Consider the following 27,127-nt stretch of genomic DNA (forward strand, 5'->3'; position numbering starts at 1 on the left):
GTTAAAAGGTTCATCGTGGGAAAGTCAGCTGTGAGGAGGACACAGGAATTCTGCAAAGGGATATGGACAGGTTAAGAGAGTGGGCGAGAAGGTGGCAGATGGAATATAATGTGGGGAAATGTGAGGTTATTCACTTTTGTGGGAAGAATAGAAAATCAGAATATTGTTTAAATGGTGAGAAACTATTAAATGTTGGTGTTCAGAGAGATCTGGGTGTCCTCGGACAAGAAACACAAAAGTTAGCACACAGGTACAGCAGGCAATTAGGAAGGCAAATGGAATGTTGGCCTTTATTGCAAGGGGGTTGGAGTACAAGAGTAAGGAAGTCTTACTGCAATTATACAGGGCTTTGGTGAGACTTCACCTGGAGTACTGCGCACAGTTTTGGTCTCCTTATCTCAGGAAGGATATACTTGCCTTAGAGGCAGTGCAACAAAGATTCACTAGATTGATTCCTGGGATGAGAAGGTTGTCCTTTGAGGAGAGATTGAGTAGAATGGGCCTATACACTCTGGAGTTTAGAAGAATGAGAGGTGATCTCATTGAAACATATAAGATTCTGAGGGGGCTTGAGAGGGTAGATGCTCAGAGGCTGTTTCCCCTGGCTGGAGAATCTAGAACGAGGGAACATAGTCTCAGGATAAGGGGTCGGCCATTTAAGACTGAGATGAGGAGGAATTTCTTCACTCAGAGGGTTGTGAATCTTTGGAATTCCCTACCCCAGAGGACTGTGGATGCTGAGTCATTGAGTATATTCAGGGCTGAGATGGACAGATTTTTGGGTTCTTGGGAAATCAACAGATCTGGGGATCGGGCAGGAAAGTGGAGTTGAGGTTGAAGATTAGCCGTGATTTTATTGAATTGCGAAGCAGGCTCGAGGGGCCCTGTGGCCTACTCCTGCTCCTATTTCTTACATTCTTATCAGTGGGGCAAAGACCGATGAAGAAAAGCAAAGCAGCAGAGGCTACAAGTCTGAGTAAACTCGACACGAAACATGTCCGACCAACATTGCTGCAGGAGTTCCTCAGGGCAGTGTCCGAGGCCCAACCATCTTCAGCTGCTTCATCAATGACCTTCCCTCCATCATAAGGTCAGAAATGGGGATGTTCGCTGATGACTGCACAGTGTTCAGTTCCATTCGCAACCCCTCAGATAATGAAGCAGTCCGAGCCTGCATGCAGCAAGACCTGGACAACATCCAGGCTTGGGCTCATAAGTGGCAAGTAACATTCGCGCCAGATAAGTGCCAGGCAATGACCATCTCCAACAAGAGAGAGTCTAACCACCTCCCCTTGACATTCAACGGCATTACCATCGCCGAATCCCCCACCATCAACATCCTGGGGGTCACCATTGACCAGAAACTTAACTGGACCAGCCATATAAATACTGTGGCTACAAGAGCAGGTCAGAGGCTGGGTATTCTGCGGTGAGTGACTCACCTCCTGACTCCCCAAAGCCTTTCCACCATCTACAAGGCACAAGTCAGGAGTGTGATGGAATACTCTCCACTTGCCTGGATGAGTGCAGCTCCAACAACACTCAAGAAGCTCGACACCATCCAAGATAAAGCAGCCCGCTTGATTGGCACCCCATCCACCACCCTGAACATTCACTCCCTTCACCACCGGTGCACTGTGGCTGCAGTGTGCACCATCCACAGGATGCACTGCAGCAACTCACCAAGGCTTCTTCGACAGCACCTCCCAAACCCACGACCTCTACCACCTAGAAGGACAAGGGCAGCAGGCACATGGGAACAACACCACCTGCACGTTCCCCTCCAAGTCACACACCATCCCGACTTGGAAATATATCGCCGTTCCTTCATTGTCGCTGGGTCAAAATCCTGGAACTCCCTTCCTAACAGCACTGTGGGAGAACCGTCACCACACGGACTTCAGCGGTTCAAGAAGGCGGCTCACCACCACCTTCTCGAGGGCAATTAGGGATGGGCAATAAATGCCGGCCTTGCCAGCGACGCCCACATCCCGTGAACGAATAAAAAAAAACACAGAGCTGCAAACCAACAAAGACAAAAGAATGTTGGACAACAAATCCAAAACAGGAGAATACAGTCAGAGGAAGTCATGGTCAAACTGTACAGGGCTCTGGTCAGACCTGTGTCCAGTTCTGGTCATAGAGTCATAGAGTCATAGAGTCATAGAGTTATACAGCACGGATAGAGGCCCTTCGGCCCATCGTGTCCGCGCCGGCCATCAGCCCTGTCTACTCTAATCCCATATTCCAGCATTTGGTCCGTAGCCTTGTATGCAATGGCATTTCAAGTGCTCATCCAAATGCTTCTTGAATGTTGTGAGGGTTCCTGCCTCCACAACCCTTTCAGGCAGTGAGTTCCAGACTCCAACCACCCTCTGGGTGAAAAAGTTCTTTCTCAAATCCCCTCTAAACCTCCCGCCTTTTACCTTGAATCTATGTCCCCTTGTTATAGAACCCTCAACGAAGGGAAAAAGCTCCTTAGTATCCATCCTATCTGTGCCCCTCATAATTTTGTACACCTCAATCATGTCCCCCCTCAGCCTCCTCTGCTCCAAGGAAAACAAACCCAATCTTCCCAGTCTCTCTTCATAGCTGAAGCGCTCCAGCCCTGGTAACATCCTGGTGAATCTCCTCTGCACCCTCTCCAAAGCGATCACATCCTTCCTGTAGTGTGGCGACCAGAACTGCACACAGTACTCCAGCTGTGGCCTAACCAGTGTTTTATACAGCTCCATCATAACCTCCTTGCTCTTATATTCTATGCCTTGGCTAATAAAGGCAAGTATCCCATATGCCTTCTTTACCACCTTATCTACCTGTTCCGCCGCCTTCAGGGATCTGTGAACTTGCACACCAAGATCCCTCTGACCCTCTGTCTTGCCTAGGGTCCTCCCATTCATTGTGTATTCCCTTGCCTTGTTAGTCCCTCCAAAGTGCATCACCTCGCACTTTTCCGGGTTAAATTCCATTTGCCACTGTTCCGCCCATCTGACCAACCCATCTATATCGTCCTGCAGACTGAGGCTATCCTCCTCGCTATTTACCACCCTACCAATTTTTGTATCATCAGCGAACTTACTGATCATACCTTTTACATTCATATCCAAGTCATTAATGTAGACCACAAACAGCAAGGGACCCAGCACCGATCCCTGTGGTACCCCACTGGCCACAGGCTTCCAGTCACAAAAACAACCTTCGACCATCACCCTCTGCCTTCTGCCACTAAGCCAGTTTTGTATCCAAAGTGCCAAGGCACCCTGGATTCCATGGGCTCGTACCTTCTTGACCAGTCTCCTGTGGGGGACTTTATCGAAGGCCTTACTGAGACCCACCTCGAGTACTGTGTCCAGTTCTGGTCAGACCCACCCCGAGTACTGTGTCCAGTTCTGGTCAGACCCACCCCGAGTACTGTGTCCAGTTCTGGTCAGACCCACCCCGAGTACTGTGTCCAGTTCTGGTTATGGGAACATCGGAGCAGGAGGAGGCCATTCATCCCCTCCAGCCTGTTCCGCCATTCAATTAGATCATGGCAGATCTGTATCTTAACTCCATTTACCCGCCAATGTTCTGTAACCCTTCATCCCCTCACCCAACAGAAATCTATCAATCTCAATTTTCAAATTTTCAATTGACCCCCAGCCTCAACTGCTTTTTGGGGGAGAGAGTTCCAGATTTCCACTCCCCTTTGTGTGAAGAAATGCTTCCTGACATCACCCCTGAACGGCCGAGCTCTAATTTTAAGATTATTCCCCCTTGTTCTGGACTCTCCCACCAGAGGAAATAGTTTCTCTCTATCTCCCCTATCAAATCGTTTAATCATTTTAAATATTCAATTAGATCACCCCTTAATCTTCGAGACTCAGGGAATATAAGCCTAGTGTGTGCAGCCTGGCCTCGTAATTTAACCATTCCAGCCCCGATATAAGAACATAAGAACTAGGAGCAGGAGTCGGCCATACGGCCCCTCGAGCCTGCTCCGCCATTCAATCAGATCATGGCTGATCTTTTACCTCAACTCCACTTTCCCGCCCTAATAAGAAAATTCTGGTGAATCTGCTCTGCACCCCCTCCAGGGCCAATATATCCTTCCTGAGGTGCGGTGCCCAGAACTGAACCCAGTCTCCAGATGTGGTCTGACCAGAGCTCTGTACAGCTGGAACATCACTTCCTCCCCTTTGTATTCCAGCCCCCGAGATAAAGGCCAACATTCCATTCGTCTTTTTAATTATTTTTTGTACCTGTCCACTGGCGTTTAGTGATTTCTGTACTTGAGCCCCTAAATCTCTCTGCTCCTCCACAGTTCCCGGCTTCTCACCATTTAGAAAATACTCTGATCGATCTTTCTTCGGTCCAAAGTGAATGACCTCACACTTCCCCACATTGAACTCCATCTGCCCCAGTTTTGCCCACTCACTGAATCGACCAATGTCCCTTTGCAACTTTCTGCTCCCATCTACACTATTTACTGTGTCACCTAACTTAGTGTCGTCAGCAAACTGAGATACACGGCTCTCTATACCTTCATCCAAGTCACTGATAAATATAAATTTAACCCTGACTGATTCTTTATCCTGCCCCAGTTTAATGAGACTGAGACCATGTGGAGCCCACGGTCAACACATCAGACCAGTTACACTTTACCCACTAAACCATGGGCAGGGGGGCTTCAATAACTGATTGCTCGGTCTCTGAAAGGAACCAGGAATGCTCACTAATATTTCACCTTCAATTCCTTTAGTGTGAGCGTGTGTACACTGTTTCTCCGTTTTTAGATTAAAGACATTTCGACAAAATGGCATCTGTACTTTGAATAAAACAAATTGCTGGCAATAAACAGCAGAACTGACTCAGGATCCCACCCAAAACGTTGCCCCTCAGATGCTGCCTGACCGGTGCAGAGCTCAGTTGGTAACATGTTCTATTCTGGGACTAGAGAGTTGTGCGACTTGCTGGGGCTCGGGAGTTTGAGCTCATGATCCAAGCTGCCACTCCAGGGCAGTGCGGAGGGAGTGCTGCTTTGTCTGGATTCCCGGGCCTTCTCCTTCACGCCTCGTGAGAGGAGGTGAGAAGGCCCCAAACAGCAGGTGAGAGCCTTTATCGCACGGCTTGTGGGCCCGGAGGAGCAGGAGTGCTTCCCCCAGGCCCAACAAGCTTCCCTGGGGCAACCCCTCCGCCCCATGATCTCTGACCCCCCGACACACAATCTCCAACCTGCCCCTACAATCTCAGACCCCCCCCCACGATCTCCGACCCCACCACGATCTCCGACCCCCCCCCGCCACGGTCGCCGATCCCCCCACAACGATCTCCGACCCCATCACCATCTGTGACCCCACCCACGATTTCCAACCCTACCACGATCTCTGACCCCTCACGATCTCTGACCCCCCCACGACCTGTGACCCCCCACGACCTGCGACCCCCCACAACCTGCGACCCCCCCCATGATCTGGGACCCCACCACGATCTCCGACCTCACCACGATCTCCGACATCCCCCACAATCTCTGACACCTCCCATGATGACCCCTGTACCCTGCGATTACTCCTGCCCGCTGGTGCCAACCCCCGATGACCCCTGATGACTATCGACCCTTCACCCCCGGTGAATTCCAGCCCCAATACCTCCCTCCCGCCCTCCGTCTAACACTTACCCCTCACATCATCTTCCTTGCTCTTCTCCCGTCCGACTGAGACCAGCCTGTCAATCCAGACGAACTTTTGGGCGCAAAAAAACCTAAAAGACGTCCTGACGTCAAAATCCTAAGGACGTCCGGGAAACCCGGAATCAGGGAATTCGCCCCCCGCCGACTTCACAGCTTGGAGTTAAAATTTCAGCCGGTGTCTTCGATCCCCGCCACAAACTCCGTTCCCATGCTGCTGATTCCACCCCCTCCCCTCCTCCCTGGCCACTGTCCCCCTCCCCCTCCGCCGCCTGTCTGGGGTCACGGGGTCAGGTCACTCAATCTCCCAGAGTGCAATACGGCCCAATCTGTCGATGGCTCCCGTTCAACAGGCTCCTGGAATCGGGGAACCCAGGACCGGAACCGACCCGGGACACTCCCCCCCGAACCCCCTTCCTAACTTCCTAACCCCCTTAACCCCTTCCCCTTCCCCTCAACCCACTCCCCTGCCCCTCAACCCCTCTCCCTCCCCCCTCCCCCTCCCCCCTGAACCCATTCCCACAGACACATAGTCAGGACCCAGATCAGGAGACCAGGACACTTTCTGCAGCAGCTTTTATTGTTGTCCAGAGTAAAGCATCAAATCCTTTCCTGGATCTTATGACACTTTCCAGAGCTGTAAACTCAGATTCTTTGATGTCAGCACGTTGCAGTTACAGAGAAATCTGTGCACAGGAAAATCATACAAATAAAATAAAACCGTCTCATTCCCCCCGTTGCTGGGAATTACACAGTGAGAGATATATTCATCAACACAAACCGCGATTCATACAAAAACTACATGGAACATTGTGGGATTGCAAGAAAATAACTTCATCTTAATACAAAAGAATCGATAAACGCACTAACACTCTCCACTCACTGCTCAGGATTATTCCCCCATCGCTCTGATGCGCTCCAGGATTACACACAACGGTCACTAAAGCCCAGGTTCTAGGCCGCTCGAAGCCGGCCCACAGATTTCCTCAGGTCACGATGTACCGTCAGCAATCCCTCGCAGTGAGTGAGGGAGTGAGTGAGTGAGGAATGAGTGAGTGACTGAGTGAGTGAGGGAGGGAGTGAGGGAGGGAAGGAGTGAGGGAAAGAGTGAGGGAGGGAGTGAAGGAGTGAGTGTGGAGAGTGAGGAGTGAGTGAATGAGTGAGGAGTGAGAGGGATGGAGGGAGTGAGTGAGTGAGGGGCAAGCAATTGATGAGTGAGTGGAGTGACTGAGGGAGTGAATGAATGAAGTGAGGGAGGGAGGGAGTGTGGATTGAGTGAGTGGAGGGACAGAGTGAGTGAGGAGTGAATGAGGGTGTGAGGGAGAGTGAGGAAGGGAGGGAGTGAGGGAGAGGGAGGGAGTGAGTGAGGGGCGAGCGAGCGAGGGCTGCACCAGAGCGGGGAACGGCCTCCTCTGAGCTCCACAAATTTTCTGCCGTGTTTCCTACATTCCAACAGTGACGACACTTCAAAAGTACTTCATTGTCTGTAAAGCTCTTTGGGACGTCCTGAGGTGGTGAAAGGCGCTATATAAATGCAAGTCTTTCTTTCTTTCTTCTTTCCCAAAGCTGGCCATCCGAGGCCAGGCTGGCGATTGGAGAATGAATATTAGCAGCTCCCTCCCTCCCTCCCTCCCTCCAGCGGGGGGTCTGAAAGTACAGTCCCCACTGACTGCCCATTCCTTCAGGGCTCGGAGATACAGTCGGGCTCGGTGGGTGGGTGGGTGGGCTCAGGCCTGGGTTACAGTTTGCCTTTCCCGGGCCGGAGGGCGGGGACCGTGTTTAACGGGGACGTAGTAAACGCTGGATTCTCCTCCGCTCTTTGCACCTTCCCGTGAGCGTCCGTGGCGCTGGAAGCGGGTCAGAGCGCCGGGCGTCCGTTAGCGGTGGTTAGCAGCGCAGTCAGTGACAGCAGCACCCGGTGTAAGGTGGGGTCCCGGGGGGATTGGGAGACACACCCTCCTGCTTCCTTCCCACACTGGCCTTTCTCACACAGGAGCCCGGTGTAGGGAGCGGGACAGCGACACCTCCCATTGTCCTCGCACACTCCTCCGTTCTGACACCGCGTCAGCAAGTTATCGCACACGCCGGCTGCAAGAGGTCAGAGAAAAGAAACGTCAGGTCACTGAAAATCTCCTGACCTCAGAGATTGTTTGAACTGTCGCCGCTCCCAGTGTTTCACTTTTACACCAACATCTACTTGCATTTATATAGCGCCTTTAAGGTAGTAAAACGGCCCAAGGTGCTTCACAGGAGCGTAAATCAGACCAAAATTAACACTGAACCACATAAGGAGACGACATTAGGACAGGTGACCAAAAGCTTGGTCAAGGAGGTGGATTTTAAGGAGCGTCTTAAAGGAGGAGAGAGAAGGGGAGAGGCGGAGAGGTTTAGGGAGGGAATTCCAGAGTTTGGGGTCCAGACAGCTGAAGGCACGGCCGCCAATGGTGGGGCGAAGGAAATGGGGGAAGTGCAAGAGGCCAGAATTGGGGGAGCACAGAGATCTCGGAGGGGTGTAGGGCTGAAGGAGGTTACAGAGATAGGGAGGGGCGAGGCAACGGAGGGATTTGAATGTGAGGATGTGAATCTTAAAATCGAGGCATTGCTGGACCGGGAGCCAATGTCGGTCAGTGAGCACAGGGCTGATGGGTGAATGGGACGAAATCGATGGTTAAATACTGAAGGAGAGATTGAGGGTTAAATTCTGTGCCCAATTATTGTGTCCAATTCTGGGCACCACACTTTAGGAAGGATGTCAAGGCCTTGGAGAGGGTGCAGAGGAGATTTACCCGAATGATACCAGGGATGAGGGACTTCAGTTATGTGGAGAGACTGGAGAAGCTGGGATTGTTCTCCTCAGAACAGAGAAGGTTAAGGGGAGATTTAATAGAGGTGTTCAAAATTATGAAGGGTTTTGATCGAGTAAATAAGGAGAAACTGTTTCCACTGGCAGGAGGGTCGGTAACCAGAGGACACAGATTTAAGGTAATTGGCAAAAGAACCAGAGGGGAGATGAGGAGAATTTTTTTTACACAGCGAGTTGTTCTGATCTGGAAGCAGATTCAATAATAACTTTCAAAAGGGAACTGGATAAATACTTGAAAAGGAAAAATTTGCAGGGCTATGGGGAAAGAGCAGGGGAGTGAGACTAATTGGATCGCTCTTTCAAAGAGCCAGCACTGACTGGATGGGCTGAATGGCCTCCTTGTGTGCTGTCTGATTCTATAAAATGCTCCTCACTGAACTCCAGTCCCTCCCTTTGCGAGGAGCTGTGCCACTAATTGTTTCTCAGGGTGATGGGGGAACCCAGGAGGGCTCCTTGTCTAAAAGCCTTTGTGTTTCCCCCCCTGGTATCTCTGCTCTCGGATCCACTGCTGACCCTGACACACAGGAGCCAGGCGGAGTGAGGGAGGGTCTGGTGCTGGAACGGTTACTTACCTCGGCAGCCCCTGTGCCAGTAATATCCGGGCAGGCACTTGTCACACTTGGGCCCTGCTGTCCCCTCCTTACAGTCACAATATCCCGTCTCATTACAGCGATCATGGAGTGAGCCATAGGGGTGACACTGACAGTCTGCAGAAACAAGACAACACACACACTGCACATGGCTGTTCCCAATAAAACCCATCGACACAACCTCAGGGACACAAATGACTCGGGCCCAGGACAGGGGACGAGCCGACTCTGGGGGGAAACAAGTCTCCAACAGTTTACAAATAGCGTCAATCGTCCACACACTGATTGGACACGGCCCGTGTTCCACTCCTTGGGGCGACTGCACACAATTAACGCAGGTTAACAAGACCATAAAAAGCAAACCAAGCTCCGGGGTTCATTATTAGAGGGAGAGAATTCACAATCAGAGAGGTTATGTTAAACTTGTACAGAACCTTGGTTAGACCACACTTGGAGAACTGTGCACAGTTCTGGTCTCCATATTATAAAAAGGATAGAGAGACACTGGAGAGGGTGCAAAAATTCATCAGGGTGATACCAGAACTGAGAGGTTATAAATATCAGGAAAGATTGAACAGGCTGGGGCTCTTTTCTCAAGAAAAGAGAAGACTGAGGGGTGACCTGATAGAGGTCTTCAAAATTATGACAGGGTTTGATAAGATAGACGGAGAGAAGATGTTTCCACTTGTGGGGGAGACCAAAATTAGAGGCTGTAAATATAAGACTGTCATTAATAAATCCAATAGGGAATTCAGGAGAAACTTCTTGACCCAGAGAGTGGTGAGAATGTGGAACTCGCTCCCACATGGAGTAGTTGAGGCGAATAGCATCAAGGGGAAGCAAGATAAACACATGAGGGAGAAAGGAATAGAAGGATATGCTGATAGGATGAGATGAAGTAGGGAGGGAGGAGGCTCATGTGGAGCATAAATACCGACATAGACCAGTTGGGCCGAATGGCCTGTTTCTGTGCTGTACATTCTCTGTAATTCTATGTGTGGAGAATGGGAAGGAGATGAGGAAATGGAGAGAGAACATTGATGTTGGACAATGGGGGGAGGGTAACATTGAGCAGAGGCGAGTGATGCTGCTACGATGAAGGATGTTCGTTTGCCGAGAGTACAAACAACATACAAATTCCAGAAAAACAATGGAGACAGGGAAGCAATGATTATATCGTCACAACACAGGGCTTTCAATTTACCTCAGGGCCAGGCCTCATCGCTAGGGAAAGGTCGGACCGGGTCTGATCTCTGGGGAAAGGTCGGACCGGGTCTGATCTCCGGGGAAAGGTCGGACCGGGTCTGATCTCCGGGGAAAGGTCGGACCGGGTCTGATCTCCGGGGAAAGGTCGGACCGGGTCTGATCTCCGGGGAAAGGTCGGACCGGGTCTGATCCCCGGGGAAAGGTCGGACCGGGTCTGATCTCTGGGGAAAGGTCGGACCGGGTCTGATCTCTGGGGAAAGGTCGGACCGGGTCTGATCTCTGGGGAAAGGTCGGACCGGGTCTGATCTCTGGGGAAAGGTCGGACCGGGTCTGATCTCCGGGGAAAGGTCGGACCGGGTCTGATCTCTGGGGAAAGGTCGGACCGGGTCTGATCTCTGGGGAAAGGTCGGACCGGGTCTGATCTCCGGGGAAAGGTCGGACCGGGTCTGATCTCTGGGGAAAGGTCGGACCGGGTCTGATCTCTGGGGAAAGGGGAGCTGATTCCTTTTGCTCAGCCCTATCGCAGGTTCCTTTTTGTTTCTTTATCTTGTTTTGGGCTGAAATCTGAAGGGTGAAGGAAGGAGGCGAGAGCGGAGATTGTAACAGGAACTGACCTAGGCAAACGTTGTGATGGTCCAGCTCTGCTGACGGGTTTCGGTGATAGCCCAGTCGGCACAACTGGCAGTGTCGGCCTCTCGTGTTGTGCTTACAGCTCACGCAAATGGTGGTGGTGAGCAGCTCGATGTAACTGCACCGGTTCGAGTGGCCGAAACATTCACAGTCTTGCAAGGAAAAGACAGAAAGTGTAGACGGGACGTAGACAGGACGTAGACGGGTCGCAAACTGTGAGTGGGTCACATGCTGCAGGAATGAGAGGCGGAGAGGAAATGTCTGCAATGGGAGGGAGGGGAAACACTGAGACTTTTAGCAGTGAGGGGAGAACATCAGACTCCTGGCTCGATACGGTCACATTGAATCAGGCAGATGGCGATGGATGGGAACGTTCCAGGGTTTATAGAGTCCGGTGGTGTGGCTCAGTGGGCAGCACTCTCACCACGGAGTCAGAAGGTCATTGGTTCAAGCCCCACTCCAGAGACTTGAGCCCAAAATCCAGGCCAACACTCGGAGTGCTGTACTGAGGGAGTGCTGTCCTGTCGGAGGGGCAGTATGAGGGAGTGCTGCACTGTCGGAGGGTCAGTACTGAGGGAGTGCTGTCCTGTCGGAGGGTCAGTACTGAGGGAGTGCTGTCCTGTCGGAGGGGCAGTATGAGGGAGTGCTGCACTGTCGGAGGGTCAGTACTGAGGGAGTGCTGCATTGTCGGAAGTCCTGTCTTTCGAATGAAACATTAAACTGAGGCCCTGTCTACCCTCTCAGGTGGATGTAAAAGATCTCATGGACGTATTTCGAAGAGCAAGGTGGTTCTCCCCGTTGTCCTGGCCAATATTTATCCCTCAACTCAACGTCATTTAAAATAAATTATCTGCTCTTTATTCATTGCTGTTTGTGGGATCTTGCTGTGCGCAAATTTTCTGCCGCGTTTCCTACATTACAACAGTGACCACACTTCAAAAGTACTTCTTTGGCTGTAAAGGACATTGGGATGTCTTGAGATTGTGAAAGGCGCTATATAAATGCAAGTCTTTCTTTCTCCATCTTTCTGCTGTAAGCCAGTAGCATTGTTTGAGAGCTCCTCCCTTACTTTGTGTTGGTAACCTCGAGTGATGAGATACTTGGCCGTGTCTGACCTTGCTTTGTGTTAGTGACCTCTGGTGATGAGATACTTGGCCGTGTCTGACCTTGCTTTGTGTTAGTGACCCCTAGTGATGAGATACTTGGCCGTGTCTGACCTTGCTTTGTGTTAGTGACCCCTAGTGATGAGATACTTGGCCGTGTCTGACCTTGCTTTGTGTTAGTAACCTCTCGTGATGAGATACTTGGCCGTGTCTGACCTTGCTTTGTGTTAGTGACCCCTAGTGATGAGATACTTGGCCATGTCTGACCTTGCTTTGTGTTAGTGACCTCGAGTGATGAGATACTTGGCCGTGTCTGACCTTGCTTTGTGTTAGTGACCCCTAGTGATGAGATACTTGGCCGTGTCTGACCTTGCTTTGTGTTACTGATCTCTAGTGATGAGATACTTGGCCGTGTCTGACCTTGCTTTGTGTTAGTGACCCCTAGTGATGAGATACTTGGCCGTGTCTGACCTTGCTTTGTGTTAGTAACCTCTCGTGATGAGATACTTGGCCGTGTCTGACCTTGCTTTGTGTTAGTGACCCCTAGTGATGAGATACTTGGCCATGTCTGACCTTGCTTTGTGTTAGTGACCTCGAGTGATGAGATACTTGGCCGTGTCTGACCTTGCTTTGTGTTAGTGACCCCTAGTGATGCGATACTTGGCCATGTCTGACCTTGCTTTGTGTTAGTGACCTCGAGTGATGAGATACTTGGCCATGTCTGACCTTGCTTTGTGTTAGTGACCTCGAGTGATGAGATACTTGGCCGTGTCTGACCTTGCTTTGTGTTACTGATCTCTAGTGATGAGATACTTGGCCGTGTCTGACCTTGCTTTGTGTTAGTGACCTCTAGTGATGAGATACTTGGCCGTGTCTGACCTTGCTTTGTGTTAGTGACCCCTAGTGATGAGATACTTGGCCGTGTCTGACCTTGCTTTGTGTTAGTGACCCCTAGTGATGAGATACTTGGCCGTGTCTGACCTTGCTTTGGATGAGCTGCGTCAGGAGAAATCAGCAACGAATAATCCCAGATGGAGAACAACGCGCGGTCTGAACAGAACATCTGTACTGTGCGCACAAACACATCGACTCGAGACTGCACGGGACAGTAAGTGGGTCCGAGAGACAAGCAACCAGACACTTCCATCAAAACCCAACAAATATTTCTGAAAATTGTCACAGATTTCAATCTGCTGGGGTCAGACAGATGTAATGATTTCAATCTGCTGGTGTCAGACAGATGTTGTAATGATTTCAATCTGCTGGGGTCAGACAGATGATTGTAATGATTTCAGTCTGCTGTGTTCAACAGATGTTTGCAATGATTTCAATCTGCTGGGTTCAGCAGATGTTTGTAATGATTTCAATCTACTGGGATCAGACAGATGTTTGTAATGATTTCAATCTGCTGGGGTCAAACAGATGTTTGTAATGATTTCAATCTGCTGGGGTCAGACAGATGTTTGTAATGATTTCAATCTGCTGGGGTCGACAGATGTTTGTAATGATTTCAATCTGCTGGGGTCAGACAGATGTTTGTAATGATTTCAATCTGCTGGGGTCAGACAGATGTTTTTAATGAATTCAATCTGCTGGGGTCAGACAGATGTTTCTAATGATTTCAATCTGCTGGGTTCAGACAGATGTTTCTAATGATTTCAATCTGCTGGGTTCAGACAGATGTTTGTAATGATTTCAATCTGCTGGGGTCAGACAGATGTTTGCAATGATTTCCTGCCAGAAGTAACTTTTCAGCTGATAGATTTTTTTAAAGATGATGTCAGCAGTGAAACCTCACTATCCACAGGATATTGGAACAGGAGGAGGCCATTCAGCCCCTCGAGCCTGTTACACAGGAACAGGAGGAGGCCATTCAGCCCCTCGAGCCTGTTACACAGGAACAGGAGGAGGCCATTCAGCCCCTCGAGCCTGTTACACAGGAACAGGAGGAGGCCATTCAGCCCCTCGAGCCTGTTACACAGGAACAGGAGGAGGCCATTCAGCCCCTTGAGCCTGTTCTGCTGTTCATATAAGATCATGGCTGATCTGTACCTCAACCCCATTTACCCTGCTTTGCTCCGTATCCCTCGATACCCTCACCCAACAAAAATCTATCGATCTCAGTCTTGAAAGCTCTAATTGACCCCCAGCATCCACAGCCTTTTGGGGGAGAGAGTTCCAGATTTCCACTCCCCTTTGTGTGAAGAAATGTTTCCTGACATCAACCCTGAACGGCCGAGCTCCAATTTTAAGATTATTCCCCCTTGTTCTGGACTCTCCCACCAGAGGAATTAGTTTCTCTCTATCGACCCTATCAAATCGTTCAATCATTTTAAACACCTTGATCAGATCAACCCTCAATTCACACTCTCTCCCGGTCAGTACGGGGAGTTATGGACACTCTCTCCCGGTCAGTACGGGGAGTTATGGACACTCTGCTCCCGGTCAGTACGGGGAGTTATGGACACTCTCTCCCGGTCAGTACGGGGAGTTATGGACACTCTCTCCCGGTCAGTACGGGGAGTTATGGACACTCTGCTCCCGGTCAGTACGGGGAGTTACGGACACTCTGTCCCCGGTCAGTACGGGGAGTTATGGACACTCTGTCCCAGTCAGTACGGGGAGTTATGGACACTCTGTCCCGGTCAGTACGGGGAGTTATGGACACTCTGTCCCGGTCAGTACGGGGAGCTTTGGACACTCTGCTCCCGGTCAGTACGGGGAGTTATGGACACTCTGCTCCCGGTCAGTACGGGGAGTTATGGACACTCTCTCCCGGTCAGTACGGGGAGTTATGGACACTCTGCTCCCGGTCAGTACGGGGAGTTATGGACACTCTGCTTCTGGTCAGTACGGGGAGTTATGGACACTCTGCTCCCGGTCAGTACGGGGAGTTATGGACACTCTGTCCCGGTCAGTACGGGGAGTTATGGACACTCTGCTCCCGGTCAGTACGGGGAGTTATGGACACTCTGTCCCGGTCAGTACGGGGAGTTATGGACACTCTGTCCCGGTCAGTACGGGGAGTTATGGACACTCTGCTCCCGGTCAGTACGGGGAGTTATGGACACTCTGCTCCCGGTCAGTACGGGGAGTTATGGACACTCTGTCCCGGGGTCAGTACGGGGAGTTATGGACACTCTGCTCCCGGTCAGTACGAGGAGTTATGGACACTCTGTCCCCGGTCAGTACGGGGAGTTATGGACACTCTGCTCCCGGTCAGTACGGGGAGTTATGGACACTCTGTCCCGGTCAGTACGGGGAGTTATGGACACTCTGCTCCCGGTCAGTACGGGGAGTTATGGACACTCTGCTTCCGGTCAGTACGGGGAGTTATGGACACTCTGTCCCGGTCAGTACGGGGAGTTATGGACACTCTGTCCCGGTCAGTACGGGGAGTTATGGACACTCTGTCCCGGTCAGTACGGGGAGTTATGGACACTCTGTCCCGGTCAGTTCGGGGAGTTATGGACACTCTGCTCCCGGTCAGTACGAGGAGTTATGGACACTCTGTCCCGGTCAGTACGGGGAGTTATGGACACTCTGCTCCCGGTCAGTACGAGGAGTTATGGACACTCTGTCCCGGTCAGTACGGGGAGTTATGGACACTCTGTCCCGGTCAGTACGGGGAGTTATGGACACTCTGTCCCGGTCAGTACGGGGAGTTATGGACACTCTGTCCCGGTCAGTACGGGGAGTTATGGACACTCTGTCCCGGGGTCAGTACGGGGAGTTATGGACACTCTGCTCCGGTCAGTACGGGGAGTTATGGACACTCTGCTCCGGTCAGTACGGGGAGTTATGGACACTCTGTCCCGGTCAGTACGGGGAGTTATGGACACTCTGCTCCCGGTCAGTACGGGGAGTTATGGACACTCTGCTCCCGGTCAGTACGGGGAGTTATGGACACTCTGCTCCCGGTCAGTACGGGGAGTTATGGACACTCTGCTCCCGGTCAGTACGGGGAGTTATGGACACTCTGCTCCCGGTCAGTACGGGGAGTTATGGACACTCTGCTCCCGGTCAGTACGGGGTGTTATGGACACTCTGTCCCGGTCAGTACGGGGAGTTATGGACACTCTGCTCCCGGTCAGTACGGGGTGTTATGGACACTCTGTCCCGGTCAGTACGGGGAGTTATGGACACTCTGCTCCCGGTCAGTACGGGGAGTTATGGACACTCTGCTCCCGGTCAGTACGGGGAGTTATGGACACTCTCTCCCGGTCAGTACGGGGAGTTATGGACACTCTGCTCCCGGTCAGTACGGGGAGTTATGGACACTCTGCTCCCGGTCAGTACGGGGAGTTATGGACACTCTGTCCCGGTCAGTACGGGGAGTTATGGACACTCTGTCCCGGTCAGTACGGGGAGTTATGGACACTGCTCCCGGTCAGTAGGGGGAGTTATGGACACTCTGCTCCCGGTCAGTACGGGGAGTTATGGACACTCTGCTCCCGGTCAGTACGGGGAGTTATGGACACTCTGCTCCCGGTCAGTACGGGGAGTTATGGACACTCTGCTCCCGGTCAGTACGGGGAGTTATGGACACTCTGTCCCGGTCAGTACGGGGAGTTATGGACACTCTGCTCCCGGTCAGTACGGGGAGTTATGGACACTCTGTCCCGGTCAGTACGGGGAGTTATGGACACTCTGTCCCGGTCAGTACGGCGAGTTATGGACACTCTGTCCCGGTCAGTACGGGGAGTTATGGACACTCTGTCCCGGTCAGTACGGGGAGTTATGGACACTCTGTCCCGGTCAGTACGGGGAGTTATGGACACTCTGCTCCCGGTCAGTACGGGGAGTTATGAACACTCTGTCCCGGTCAGTACGAGGAGTTATGGACACTCTGTCCCGGTCAGTACGGGGAGTTCTGGACACTCTGCTCCCGGTCAGTACGGGGAGTTATGGACACTCTGTCCCGGTCAGTACGGGGAGTTATGGACACTCTGTCCCGGTCAGTACGGGGAGTTATGGACACTCTGTCCCGGTCAGTACGGGGAGTTATGGACACTCTGCTCCCGGTCAGTACGGGGAGTTATGGACACTCTGCTCCGGTCAGTACGGGGAGTTATGGACACTCTGTCCCCGGTCAGTACGGGGAGTTATGGACACTCTGTCCTGGTCAGTACGGGGAGTTATGAACACTCTGCTCCCGGTCAGTACGGGGAGTTATGGACACTCTGTCCCGGTCAGTACGGGGAGTTATGGACACTCTGTCCCGGTCAGTACGGGGAGTTATGGACACTCTGCTCCCGGTCAGTACAGGGAGTTATGGACACTCTGCTCCGGTCAGTACGGGGAGTTATGGACACTCTGTCCCGGTCAGTACGGGGAGTTATGGACACTCTGCTCCCGGTCAGTACGGGGAGTTATGGACACTCTGCTCCTGGTCAGTACGGTGAGTTATGGACACTCTGCTCCCGGTCAGTACGGGGAGTTATGGACACTCTGCTCCCGGTCAGTACAGGGAGTTATGGACACTCTGCTCCCGGTCAGTACGGGGAGTTATGGACACTCTGCTCCCGGTCAGTACAGGGAGTTATGGACACTCTGCTCCTGGTCAGTACGGGGAGTTATGGACACTCTGTCCCGGTCAGTACGGGGAGTTATGGACACTCTGCTCCCGGTCAGTACAGGGAGTTATGGACACTCTGCTCCTGGTCAGTACGGGGAGTTATGGACACTCTGTCCCGGTCAGTACGGGGAGTTATGGACAATCTGCTCCCGGTCAGTACGGGGAGTTATGGACACTCTGTCCCGGTCAGTACGGGGAGTTATGGACACTCTGTCCCGGTCAGTACGGGGAGTTATGGACACTCTGCTCCCGGTCAGTACGGGGAGTTATGGACACTCTGCTCCCGGTCAGTACGGGGAGTTATGGACACTCTGCTCCCGTTCAGTACGGGGAGTTATGGACACTCTGCTCCCGGTCAGTACGGGGAGTTATGGACACTCTGCTCCCGGTCAGTCCGGGGAGTTATGGACACTCTGCTCCCGGTCAGTATGGGTGTTGATTTGGGTGCTCAATGTCGCCGATGGTTTGGAATGACATGGACAGCATGCGAAGGGTTAAATAAACGAGACCGAGTACATGCAAAATACGGGAAACGAAGGTGAAGAGATTGAGGCCGAGAGACACTCGTCCAGTTCCCATTTCTGTATCTGGGAGATCGGGATTACAACAGGTCCCGATTGATCTCGGTATCAGGAACCAGACAGCTTTCCACAAATACACTCAGTCCCTGTTCACACCTACACCTGTTCCACACTCACTCCCTGTTCACACCTACACCTGTTCCACACTCAGTCCCTGTTCACCTACACCTGTTCCACACTCACTCCCTGTTCACACCTACACCTGTTCCACACTCAGTCCCTGTTCCCACCGACACCTGTTCCACACTCACTCCCTGTTCACACCTACACCTGTTCCACACTCAGTCCCTGTTCCACACTCAGTCCCTGTTCCACACCTACACCTGTTCCACACTCAGTCCCTGTTCACACTTACACCTGTTCCACGGTCAGTGAGACATGAGGGGGGGTCGAGGGGACGGTTCGTTTGCTCCAGATACAGAAATGGGCTCAGGGTCAGCAGGTCGCAGGTCAGAGAGCGTAGGTCCTACTTACGGTCACTGGTGACGGTGTTCGGGAGGCCTGGAGAGGGAAACGGAAACAAAAATCAGGGCCTGAGTTCAGGTGTTTGTGTCGAACACGGATTATAAAGTATTTTAGTGGAACAATGTGTCAGAACGCAACGTAAACACATTACAGTGAAAGGAGATTTCTTCAGAGTGAAGGGAGGGGGAGGGGGAGGGGGAGGGGAGAGGAGGGAGTGGAGGGGGAGAGGGGAGAGGATGGGGCGAGATGGGGGAGAGGGGAGAGGATGGGGCGAAATGGTGGGGAGTGGAGTGGGGGGGAGAGCAGGGAGGAGGGGAGAGGAGGTGGATTGGACGGGGGAGGGAGATGGGGAAAGGGGAGGGGGGATGTGGTAGGTTGGGGAGGTGGGGGGAGGGGGAGCATTTGGGGAGGGGGAGCGGAATGGTGGGAGAGTGAAGGAGGAGGGCAAGGAGAGGGGGAGTGAGAGGGGTTGGGGGTGGGGGGGAGGAGGGTTGGGGAGGGGGAGAGGGAGGGGTTGGGGAGGGGAAGGGGTTGAGGGTTGGGGATAATACAGGAGGTGGTAATTCCAGAGTGAGCCCCACCTTGAGGGAATGGAGGCTTCGCCTGAGGAGGGTCAGACAGCTCCGCCCCTCCCCATCCGGACAGTGACAACCAGTGGCCAACATCCGGCCCCCGGGGTCACGGGGTCAGGGGACTCAATCTCCCAGAGTGCAGCGGGGCCCGGGCTCTCGATGGGGCCTTTTCTCCGCCGCCCTGCATTGTGGGAAGGCAGGGCCGCCATCGCCGCCTCCGTTCAACCGGCTCCTGGAATCAGGGAATCGACAGAAAAAGGGGCCACGGGGGAAATTCACACCCCGGGGATCGACCATCACCCCCCTCCGGAACCTGTTCTCCCCCCTCCGGAACCCCTTCTCCCCCCTCCGGAACCCCTTCTCCCTCCCTCCGGAACCACTTCTCCCCACTCCGGAACCCCTTCTCCCCCCTCCGGAACCCCTTCTCCCCACTCCGGAACCCCTTCTCCCCACTCCGGAACCCCTTCTCCCCTCTCCTGAACCCCTTCTCCCCACTCCTGAACCCCTTCTCCCCTCTCCTGAACCCCTTCTCCCCTCTCCTGAACCCCTTCTCCCCACTCCTGAACCCCTTCTCCCCTCTCCTGAACCCCTTCTCCTCCCCTCCTGAGCCCATTCTCCTCCCTCCTGAACCCCTTCTCCGCCCTCCTGAACCCCTTCTCACCCCTCTTGAACCCCTTCTCCACTCTCCTGAACCCCTTCTCCCCACTCCTGAACCCCTTCTCCCCACTCCTGAACCCCTTCTCCCCTCTCCTGAACCCCTTCTTCTCCCCTCCTGAGCCCATTCTCCTCCCTCCTGAACCCCTTCTCCCCCCTCCTGAACCCCTTCTCCCCTCTCCTGAACCCCTTCTCCCCTCTCCTGAACCCCTTCTCCCCCCTCCTGAACCCCCTTCTCCCCCTCCTGAACCCCTTCTCCCCACTCCTGAACCCCTTCTCCCCCCTCCTGAATCCCTTCTCCCCTCTCCTGAACCCCTTCTCCCCACTCCTGAACCCCTTCTCCCCTCTCCTGAACCCCTTCTCCCCCCTCCTGAACCCCCTTCTCCCCCCTCCTGAACCCCTTCTCCCCACTCCTGAACCCCTTCTCCCCACTCCTGAACCCCTTCTCCCCCCTCCGGAACCCCTTCTCCCCACTCCTGAACCCCTTCTCCTCCCTCCTGAACCCCTTCTCCCCTCTCCTGAACCCCTTCTCCCCACTCCTGAACCCCTTCTCCCCTCTCCTGAACCCCTTCTCCCCACTCCTGAACCCCTTCTCCCCACTCCTGAACCCCTTCTCCCCTCTCCTGAACCCCTTCTCCCCCCCTCCTGAGCCCATTCTCCTCCCTCCTGAACCCCTTCTCCGCCCTCCTGAACCCCTTCTCACCCCTCCTGAACCCCTTCTCCCCTCTCCTGAACCCCTTCTCCCCACTCCTGAACCCCTTCTCCCCACTCCTGAACCCCTTCTCCCCTCTCCTGAACCCCTTCTTCTCCCCTCCTGAGCCCATTCTCCTCCCTCCTGAACCCCTTCTCCCCCCTCCTGAACCCCTTCTCCCCTCTCCTGAACCCCTTCTCCCCACTCCTGAACCCCTTCTCCCCACTCCTGAACCCCTTCTCCCCCCTCCGGAACCCCTTCTCCCCACTCCTGAACCCCTTCTCCTCCCTCCTGAACCCCTTCTCCCCTCTCCTGAACCCCTTCTCCCCACTCCTGAACCCCTTCTCCCCTCTCCTGAACCCCTTCTCCCCCCTCCTGAACCCCTTCTCCCCTCTCCTGAACCCCTTCTCCCCACTCCTGATCCCCTTCTCCCCACTCCTGAACCCCTTCTCCCCTCTCCTGAACCCCTTCTCCTCCCCTCCTGAGCCCATTCTCCTCCCTCCTGAACCCCTTCTCCCCCCTCCTGAACCCCTTCTCCCCTCTCCTGAACCCCTTCTCCCCACTCCTGAACCCCTTCTCCCCTCTCCTGAACCCCTTCTCCCCCCTCCTGAACCCCTTCTCCCCTCTCCTGAACCCCTTCTCCCCACTCCTGAACCCCTTCTCCCCCCTCCTGAACCCCTTCTCCCCCCTCCTGAACCCCTTCTCCCCTCTCCTGAACCCCTTCTCCCCACTCCTGAACCCCTTCTCCCCACTCCTGAACCCCTTCTCCCCTCTCCTGAACACCTTCTCCTCCCCTCCTGAGCCCATTCTCCTCCCTCCTGAACCCCTTCTCCCCCCTCCTGAACCCCTTCTCCCCTCTCCTGAACCCCTTCTCCCCACTCCTGAACCCCTTCTCCCCTCTCCTGAACCCCTTCTGCCCTCTCCTGAACCCCTTCTCCCCACTCCTGAACCCCCTTCTCCCCTCTCCTGAACCCCTTCTCCCCACTCCTGAATCCCTTCTCCCCCCTCCTGAACCCCTTCTCCCCCCTCCTGAACCCCTTCTCCCCACTCCTGAACCCATTCTCCCCCCTCCTGAACCCCTTCTCCCCCCTCCTGAACCCCTTCTCCCCCCTCCTGAACCCCTTCTCCTCCCTCCTGAACCCCTTCTCCCCCCTCCTGAACCCCTTCTCCCCCCTCCTGAACCCCTTCTCCCCCCTCCTGAACCCCTTCTCCCCTCTCCTGAACCCCTTCTCCCCTCTCCTGAACCCCTTCTCCCCACTCCTGAACCCCCTTCTCCCCTCTCCTGAACCCCTTCTCCCCCCTCCTGAACCCCTTCTCCCCCCTCCTGAACCCCTTCTCCCCACTCCTGAACCCCTTCTCCCCCCTCCTGAACCCCTTCTCCCCCTCCTGAACCCCTTCTCCCCCCTCCTGAACCCCTTCTCCCCACTCCTGAACCCATTCTCCCCCCTCCTGAACCCCTTCTCCCCCCTCCTGAACCCCTTCTCCCCACTCCTGAACCCCTTCTCCCCCCTCCTGAACCCTCTTCTCCCCCCTCCTGAACCCCTTCCCCTCCCCCTCGTGGTCCCCTCCCCCTGGAGTCAGTCCTTATTCCTGTTCTCTGTCTCTGTCCAATCTCCCGCTCTGAGTCTCTGTTTACACATTAATTCATTCACAAACATCCATTTGCTTCTATTTTGGAATCGGTGCATTGCCGGGAGTTGGAATTAGAATGAAATCTGAACCGAAACCCAAGGTGCCGCCGGTATCAGGCGGGGCCGGAGAAGCCCTCGTTACTCACAGATATTGGCCGTCCCTTTGGGGATCGGGAGGTACGAGCCGGCTCTCCACGGCCGGCCTTGAAAGCCTTTCTTGCATCTCCCGCAGTCCGGCCCCGTCGTGTTGTGCTCACACTCGCAACTCAGCTTCCCCTTCTCCAGGACACAGTTGTTGGCGTGAAGATTGCACTTACACCTGGCAAAAAAACAAGGGGACAAGCTGGTTTAAAATGACCCCGAGCAGCTCCGTTACACACCGGACTCTCTGCTCCGGGGCTCAGCTCTCCCTTTACCAGCTTAGGTTCCTGGTGTCTCCATCACAGGAAGGTCCTGGATCCCAGTTAAAGGTCATTGCAGAATTTTAAACTGATGCAAACCCCTTCCTGCAGAACATGGGCAGCCTGTGATCCCCTCACACAGTCTCCCCTTTCCCCAAACTGGACCCAGTGACAAGATCTCAGGCCCGAACTGCACAGGACGACAAACCCAGTACACAGCGATTCCCAGCACGGGGCGATTCCCAGCACAGGACAATTCCCAGCATATCAATTCCCAGCACGGGGCAATTCCCACTCATGGGCAATTCCCACTGACTGGAGCAGCAGAGACCAGGAACATGGGTCAACCCTAAAAAGAGAAAGAACTCCCATTTCCACAGCGCCTTTCACCACCTCAGGACGTCCCAAAGTGCTTTACAGCCAATGAAGTAAATTTGAAATGTCGTCACTGTTGTAATGTGGGGAACACAGCAGCCAATTTACGCACAGCAAGATCCCACAAACAGCAATGAGATATTGAGATCTCGCCTCTGAGACAGAAGGTCATAAGTTCAAGCCCCGCTCCAGAGACTTGAGCAAATAATCCAGGCCGGCACTCCCCGGTGTCAGTACTGAGGGAGTGCTGCACTGTCGGAGGGTCAGTACTGAGGGAGTGCTGCACTGTCGGAGGGTCAGTACTGAGGGAGTGCTGCACTGTCGGAGGGTCAGTACTGAGGGAGTGCTGCACTGTCGGAGGGTCAGTACTGAGGGAGTGCTGCACTGTCGGAGGGTCAGTACTGAGGGAGTGCTGCACTGTCGGAGGGTCAGTACTGAGGGAGTGCTGCACTGTCGGAGGGTCAGTACTGAGGGAGAGCTGCACTGTCGGAGGGGCAGTACTGAGGATGTGCTGCACTGTCGGAGGGTCAGTACTGAGGGAGTGCCGCACTGTCGGAGGGTCAGTATTGAGGGAGTGCCGCACTGTCGGAGGGTCAGTACTGAGGGAGTGCTGCACTGTCGGATGGTCAGTACTGAGGGAGTGCTGCACTGTCGGAGGGTCAGTACTGAGGGAGTGCTACACTGTCAGAGGGTCAGTACTGAGGGAGTGCTGCACTGTCGGAGGGTCAGTACTGAGGGAGTGCTGCACTGTCGGAGGGTCAGTACTGAGGGAGTGCTGCACTGTCGGAGGGTCAGTACTGAGGGAGTGCTGCACTGTCGGAGGGTCAGTACTGAGGGAGTGCTGCACTGTCGGAGGGTCAGTACTGAGGGAGTGCTGCACTGTCGGAGGGTCAGTACTGAGGGAGTGCTGCACTATTGGTGTTGGTGTCTTTTGAATGAGACTTTAAACCGAGGCCCTGTCTGCCCTCTCAGGTGGCCGTAAAAGATCCCACAGCCATTATTTCAAAGAAGAGCGGGGGAGTTCTCCCCGGTGTCCTGACCAATGTTTATCCACCAACCAACATCATAAAACAGATTCTTTGGTCATTATCACATTGAAGAGGGTTTAGTTGCTGTGATGGGAGTTTACAGTTTCTGGGGAAGGTCGGTCTGGGATCACCTCCTTGTGAAATATATTTTTTAATGTTCTAAAGGACACAATCGCATCGCTGACATTAACAGTGACTGTGATGAAGATTTCCCTTTAGTAAATACGATGTGGAAAGGCCCAGTGTGTTGTGAGGGTTTCTGTGTTGTAAAGTGTGAGATCGCTGGTCTCGGGGATTCTGTGCTAACAGCATCGGGCCGCCGTTTAACTCACTGGGAAGGTGAAGCTTCAAAATCTGCAGATTGGTCCTCACACATTCAGCACATTTGCTGTTCTCGGCACTTTTTGCTGAACTAAGCAGAAACCCAGACAGTTCCTTGGAGGCAAATTAACCTCAGCGTAAACATTTTCCTGTTCCTGTTCTCGAATTAGTGTCTGAAGATTCTCCTGGACTAAAAGCTCGAGTGAGTCTCCCAGATGCTGAGTGTAGAATTTCTCATCTACAGGCTGCCCCCCGGTGACATCATCTGAAAACACAACGTCAGGTTCCACATGTACACTGACGACACCCAGCTCCACCTCACCCCCACCTCTCTCGACCCCTCCACTCTCTCTGATTTGTCACGCTGCTTTTCCAACAGCCAGTACTGGAGGAGCACAAATTTCCTCCAAATAAATATTGGGAAGACCGAAGCCATTGTCTTCAGTCCCCGCCTCAAACTCCGTTCCCCAGACACCGACTCCATCCCTCTCCCCGGCCACAGTCTGAGGCTAACTCTGCTGCCCGTATCCTCACTCACACCAAGTCCCGTTCTCCCATCACCCCCGTGCTCGCTGACCAACATTGGCAACGCCTCGATTTTAAAATTCTCATCCTTGTGTTCAAATCCCTCCCTGGCCTCGCCCCTCCCTATCTCTGTAACCTCCTCCAGCCCGACACCCCTCCGAGATCTCTCCAATTCTGGCCTCTTGCACATCCCCAATTTTAATCGCTCCACCATTGGCGGCCGTGCCTTCAGCTGCCTGGGAGCTAAGCTCTGGAATTCCCTCCCTAAACCTCTCCCCCTCTCCCCCTCTCTCTCCTCCTTTGAGACGCTCCTTAAAACCTACCTCTTCGAACAAGTTTTTAGTCTCCTGTCCCAATATCTCCTTTTGTGGCTCGGTATCAAATTTTTGTTTGATAGTCGCTCCTGTGAAGCACCTTGGGACGTTTTACTATGTTAAAGGGGCTATATAATTGCAAGTTGTTGTTGTTGATAGAGTTCCCTCCAGATGTTGGCCCTGATAGACCGTCCCCCAGATGTTTGCCCTGATAGGCCGTCCCCCAGATGTTTGCCTTGATAGACCGTCCCCCAGATGTTTGCCCTGGTGGACGGTCCCCCAGATGTTTGCCCTGGTAGACCGTTCCCCCAGATGTTTGCCTTGATAGACCGTACCCCAGATGTTTGCCCTGATAGACCGTCCCCCAGATGTTGGCCTGATAGACCGTCCCCCAGATGTTTGTCCTGATACAGCGCCCCCTGGATGTGAAGTGTGGGATCAGTGACCCTGAGCAGAGGTGACGAGGAGCTCTCACCGTCCGTGAATCTCCACGTTGGAAATGGCGTAGAAGTATTTGGAGAGGTTGAGCCGGTCGACGCTGGTGGCCCCGGTGGCCGGCCGGAGCAGCCTGACCCGCAGGTCGGTCAGGGTGAAGAAGTCCCTCAGGTCCTTGGTGGTGTCCAGCTGGCCGTAGAGCGAGGCCATGTTGCGGAGAAGGGGCCCCCCGAACAGGGCGAACCGCTCCCTGATCTCGAAGCGGACCGTCTTGTCCACCTTCCACACGTAGCCCCTGGAGTCCTCCTCCGTGCAGATGATGTCCAGCACCGAGGCTGGGCTCAGATCCCGGACCGTTCTCCGCTCCATCCCGAAGGAGTTGAGGCAGTCGGCAGCGTAGAACTGGTAGGGCTGCCACGTCCGGCCGTGGTCCAGAGATTTCTCCAGGACCATCTGCTCCGGCCGGCCCGACTCGAAGGTGATGACGATATCCTCGGTCAGCTCGATGGTCTTGCCCCAGGACAGGGTGATATTGACCAGGAGGGGCTCGGGGAAACTCCTCCAGGAGACGCTTTGCCAAAAGGTGTTTGGGATCCGGCCCTCGTGATCTAGCATCAGCTCGGGGGGGTGTGCGAGCTCGGGCGTGCGAGCATCACACTCGTTGTTGCACATGTAGGGGTTCTCCTGGAAATGGGCACAGAGCAACACGGGTTAGATACAGAGTTAGGCCCCATCGACACTGTCCCATCAAACACTCCCAGGGCAGGTACAGCACGGGTTAGAATCAGAGTAAAGCTCCCTCTACACTGTCCCATCAAACACTCCCAGGGCAGGTACAGCACGGGTTAGAATCAGAGTAAAGCACCCTCTACACTGTCCCATCAAACACTCCCAGGGCAGGTACAGCATGGGTTAGATGCAGAGTAAAGCTCCCTCTACACTGTCCCACATCAAATACTCACCGGGCAGGTACAGCACGGGTTAGATACAGAGTAAAGCTCCCTCTACACTGTCCCATCAAACACTCCCAGGGCAGGTACAGCACGGGTTAGATACAGAGTAAAGCTCCCTCTACACTGTCTTGGAATCCAGGAATATCCACCCACTCTAATTTTCTCAGGGATAAGTTTTGATTAAACTGTACGCGCTCCATCTCACTGCACTCTGTGCTGGACGGTTAGACAGCTGGTTAATTATATCGCTGTAGTGTCGAGGAATGATGCTCGCTCTGTCTAACTAAAAATAGCTTCACACCTCTAAAATATTTAGAGACCTGAATTGTAAAACGACACAGGAATTGGAAACACAACTGTAAGATCCCACCTTATCCTCACTGGGAGTGATTCCCCGTCACCGGGAGTGATTCCCCATCACTGGGTCACCGGGGGTGATTCCCCGTCACTGGGAGTGATTCCCCGTCACCGGGAGTGATTCCCCGTCACCGGGGGTGATTCCCCGTCACCGGGAGTGATTCCCCGTCACCGGGGGTGATTCCCCGT

The 27,127-nt window shown here is 53.8% G+C and overlaps 1 protein-coding gene across 2 annotated transcripts; it reads right to left on the reverse strand.

Moving 5' to 3' along the window:
* Positions 1 to 6,224: 6,224 nt before the first annotated feature.
* On the reverse strand, positions 6,225 to 26,306 carry LOC137319372 (netrin-G1-like). 2 transcript variants are annotated; one of them, XM_067981608.1, is made up of 5 exons: positions 25,669 to 26,301; positions 22,376 to 22,548; positions 18,691 to 18,717; positions 9,101 to 9,235; positions 6,225 to 6,351 (listed from the first exon to the last, which is right to left on the reverse strand). In XM_067981608.1, the coding sequence occupies exons 1-5, from the start codon at positions 26,298 to 26,300 to the stop codon at positions 6,326 to 6,328; spliced, it is 993 nt and encodes a 330-aa protein (XP_067837709.1). In that variant the 5' UTR covers position 26,301; the 3' UTR covers positions 6,225 to 6,325. The 2 variants fall into 2 exon arrangements, with proteins under 2 accessions (XP_067837709.1, XP_067837711.1); XM_067981610.1 differs by lacking the exons at positions 6,225 to 6,351; positions 9,101 to 9,235 and adding an exon at positions 7,524 to 7,753 and having other exon boundaries at positions 25,669 to 26,306.
* Positions 26,307 to 27,127: the final 821 nt, after the last annotated feature.

This window comes from Heptranchias perlo, unplaced genomic scaffold, assembly GCF_035084215.1.
Source record: "Heptranchias perlo isolate sHepPer1 unplaced genomic scaffold, sHepPer1.hap1 HAP1_SCAFFOLD_827, whole genome shotgun sequence".
Classification (NCBI taxonomy): domain Eukaryota; kingdom Metazoa; phylum Chordata; class Chondrichthyes; order Hexanchiformes; family Hexanchidae; genus Heptranchias; species Heptranchias perlo.

What these genes read in the sequence shown, in the direction of transcription:
- LOC137319372 (XM_067981610.1), bottom strand. Translation starts at nt 26,300, where the DNA reads ATGTGCAACAACGAGTGTGATGCTCGCACGCCCGAGCTCGCACACCCC. An exon ending in AACGTGGAGATTCACGGACG is followed by an intron (nt 22,549 to 25,668) that starts GTGAGAGCTCCT and finishes TTTTTTTGCCAG; the next exon opens with GTGTAAGTGCAATCTTCACG. An exon ending in GAACACCGTCACCAGTGACC is followed by an intron (nt 7,754 to 18,690) that starts GTAAGTAGGACC and finishes GACCTCTTGCAG; the next exon opens with CCGGCGTGTGCGATAACTTG.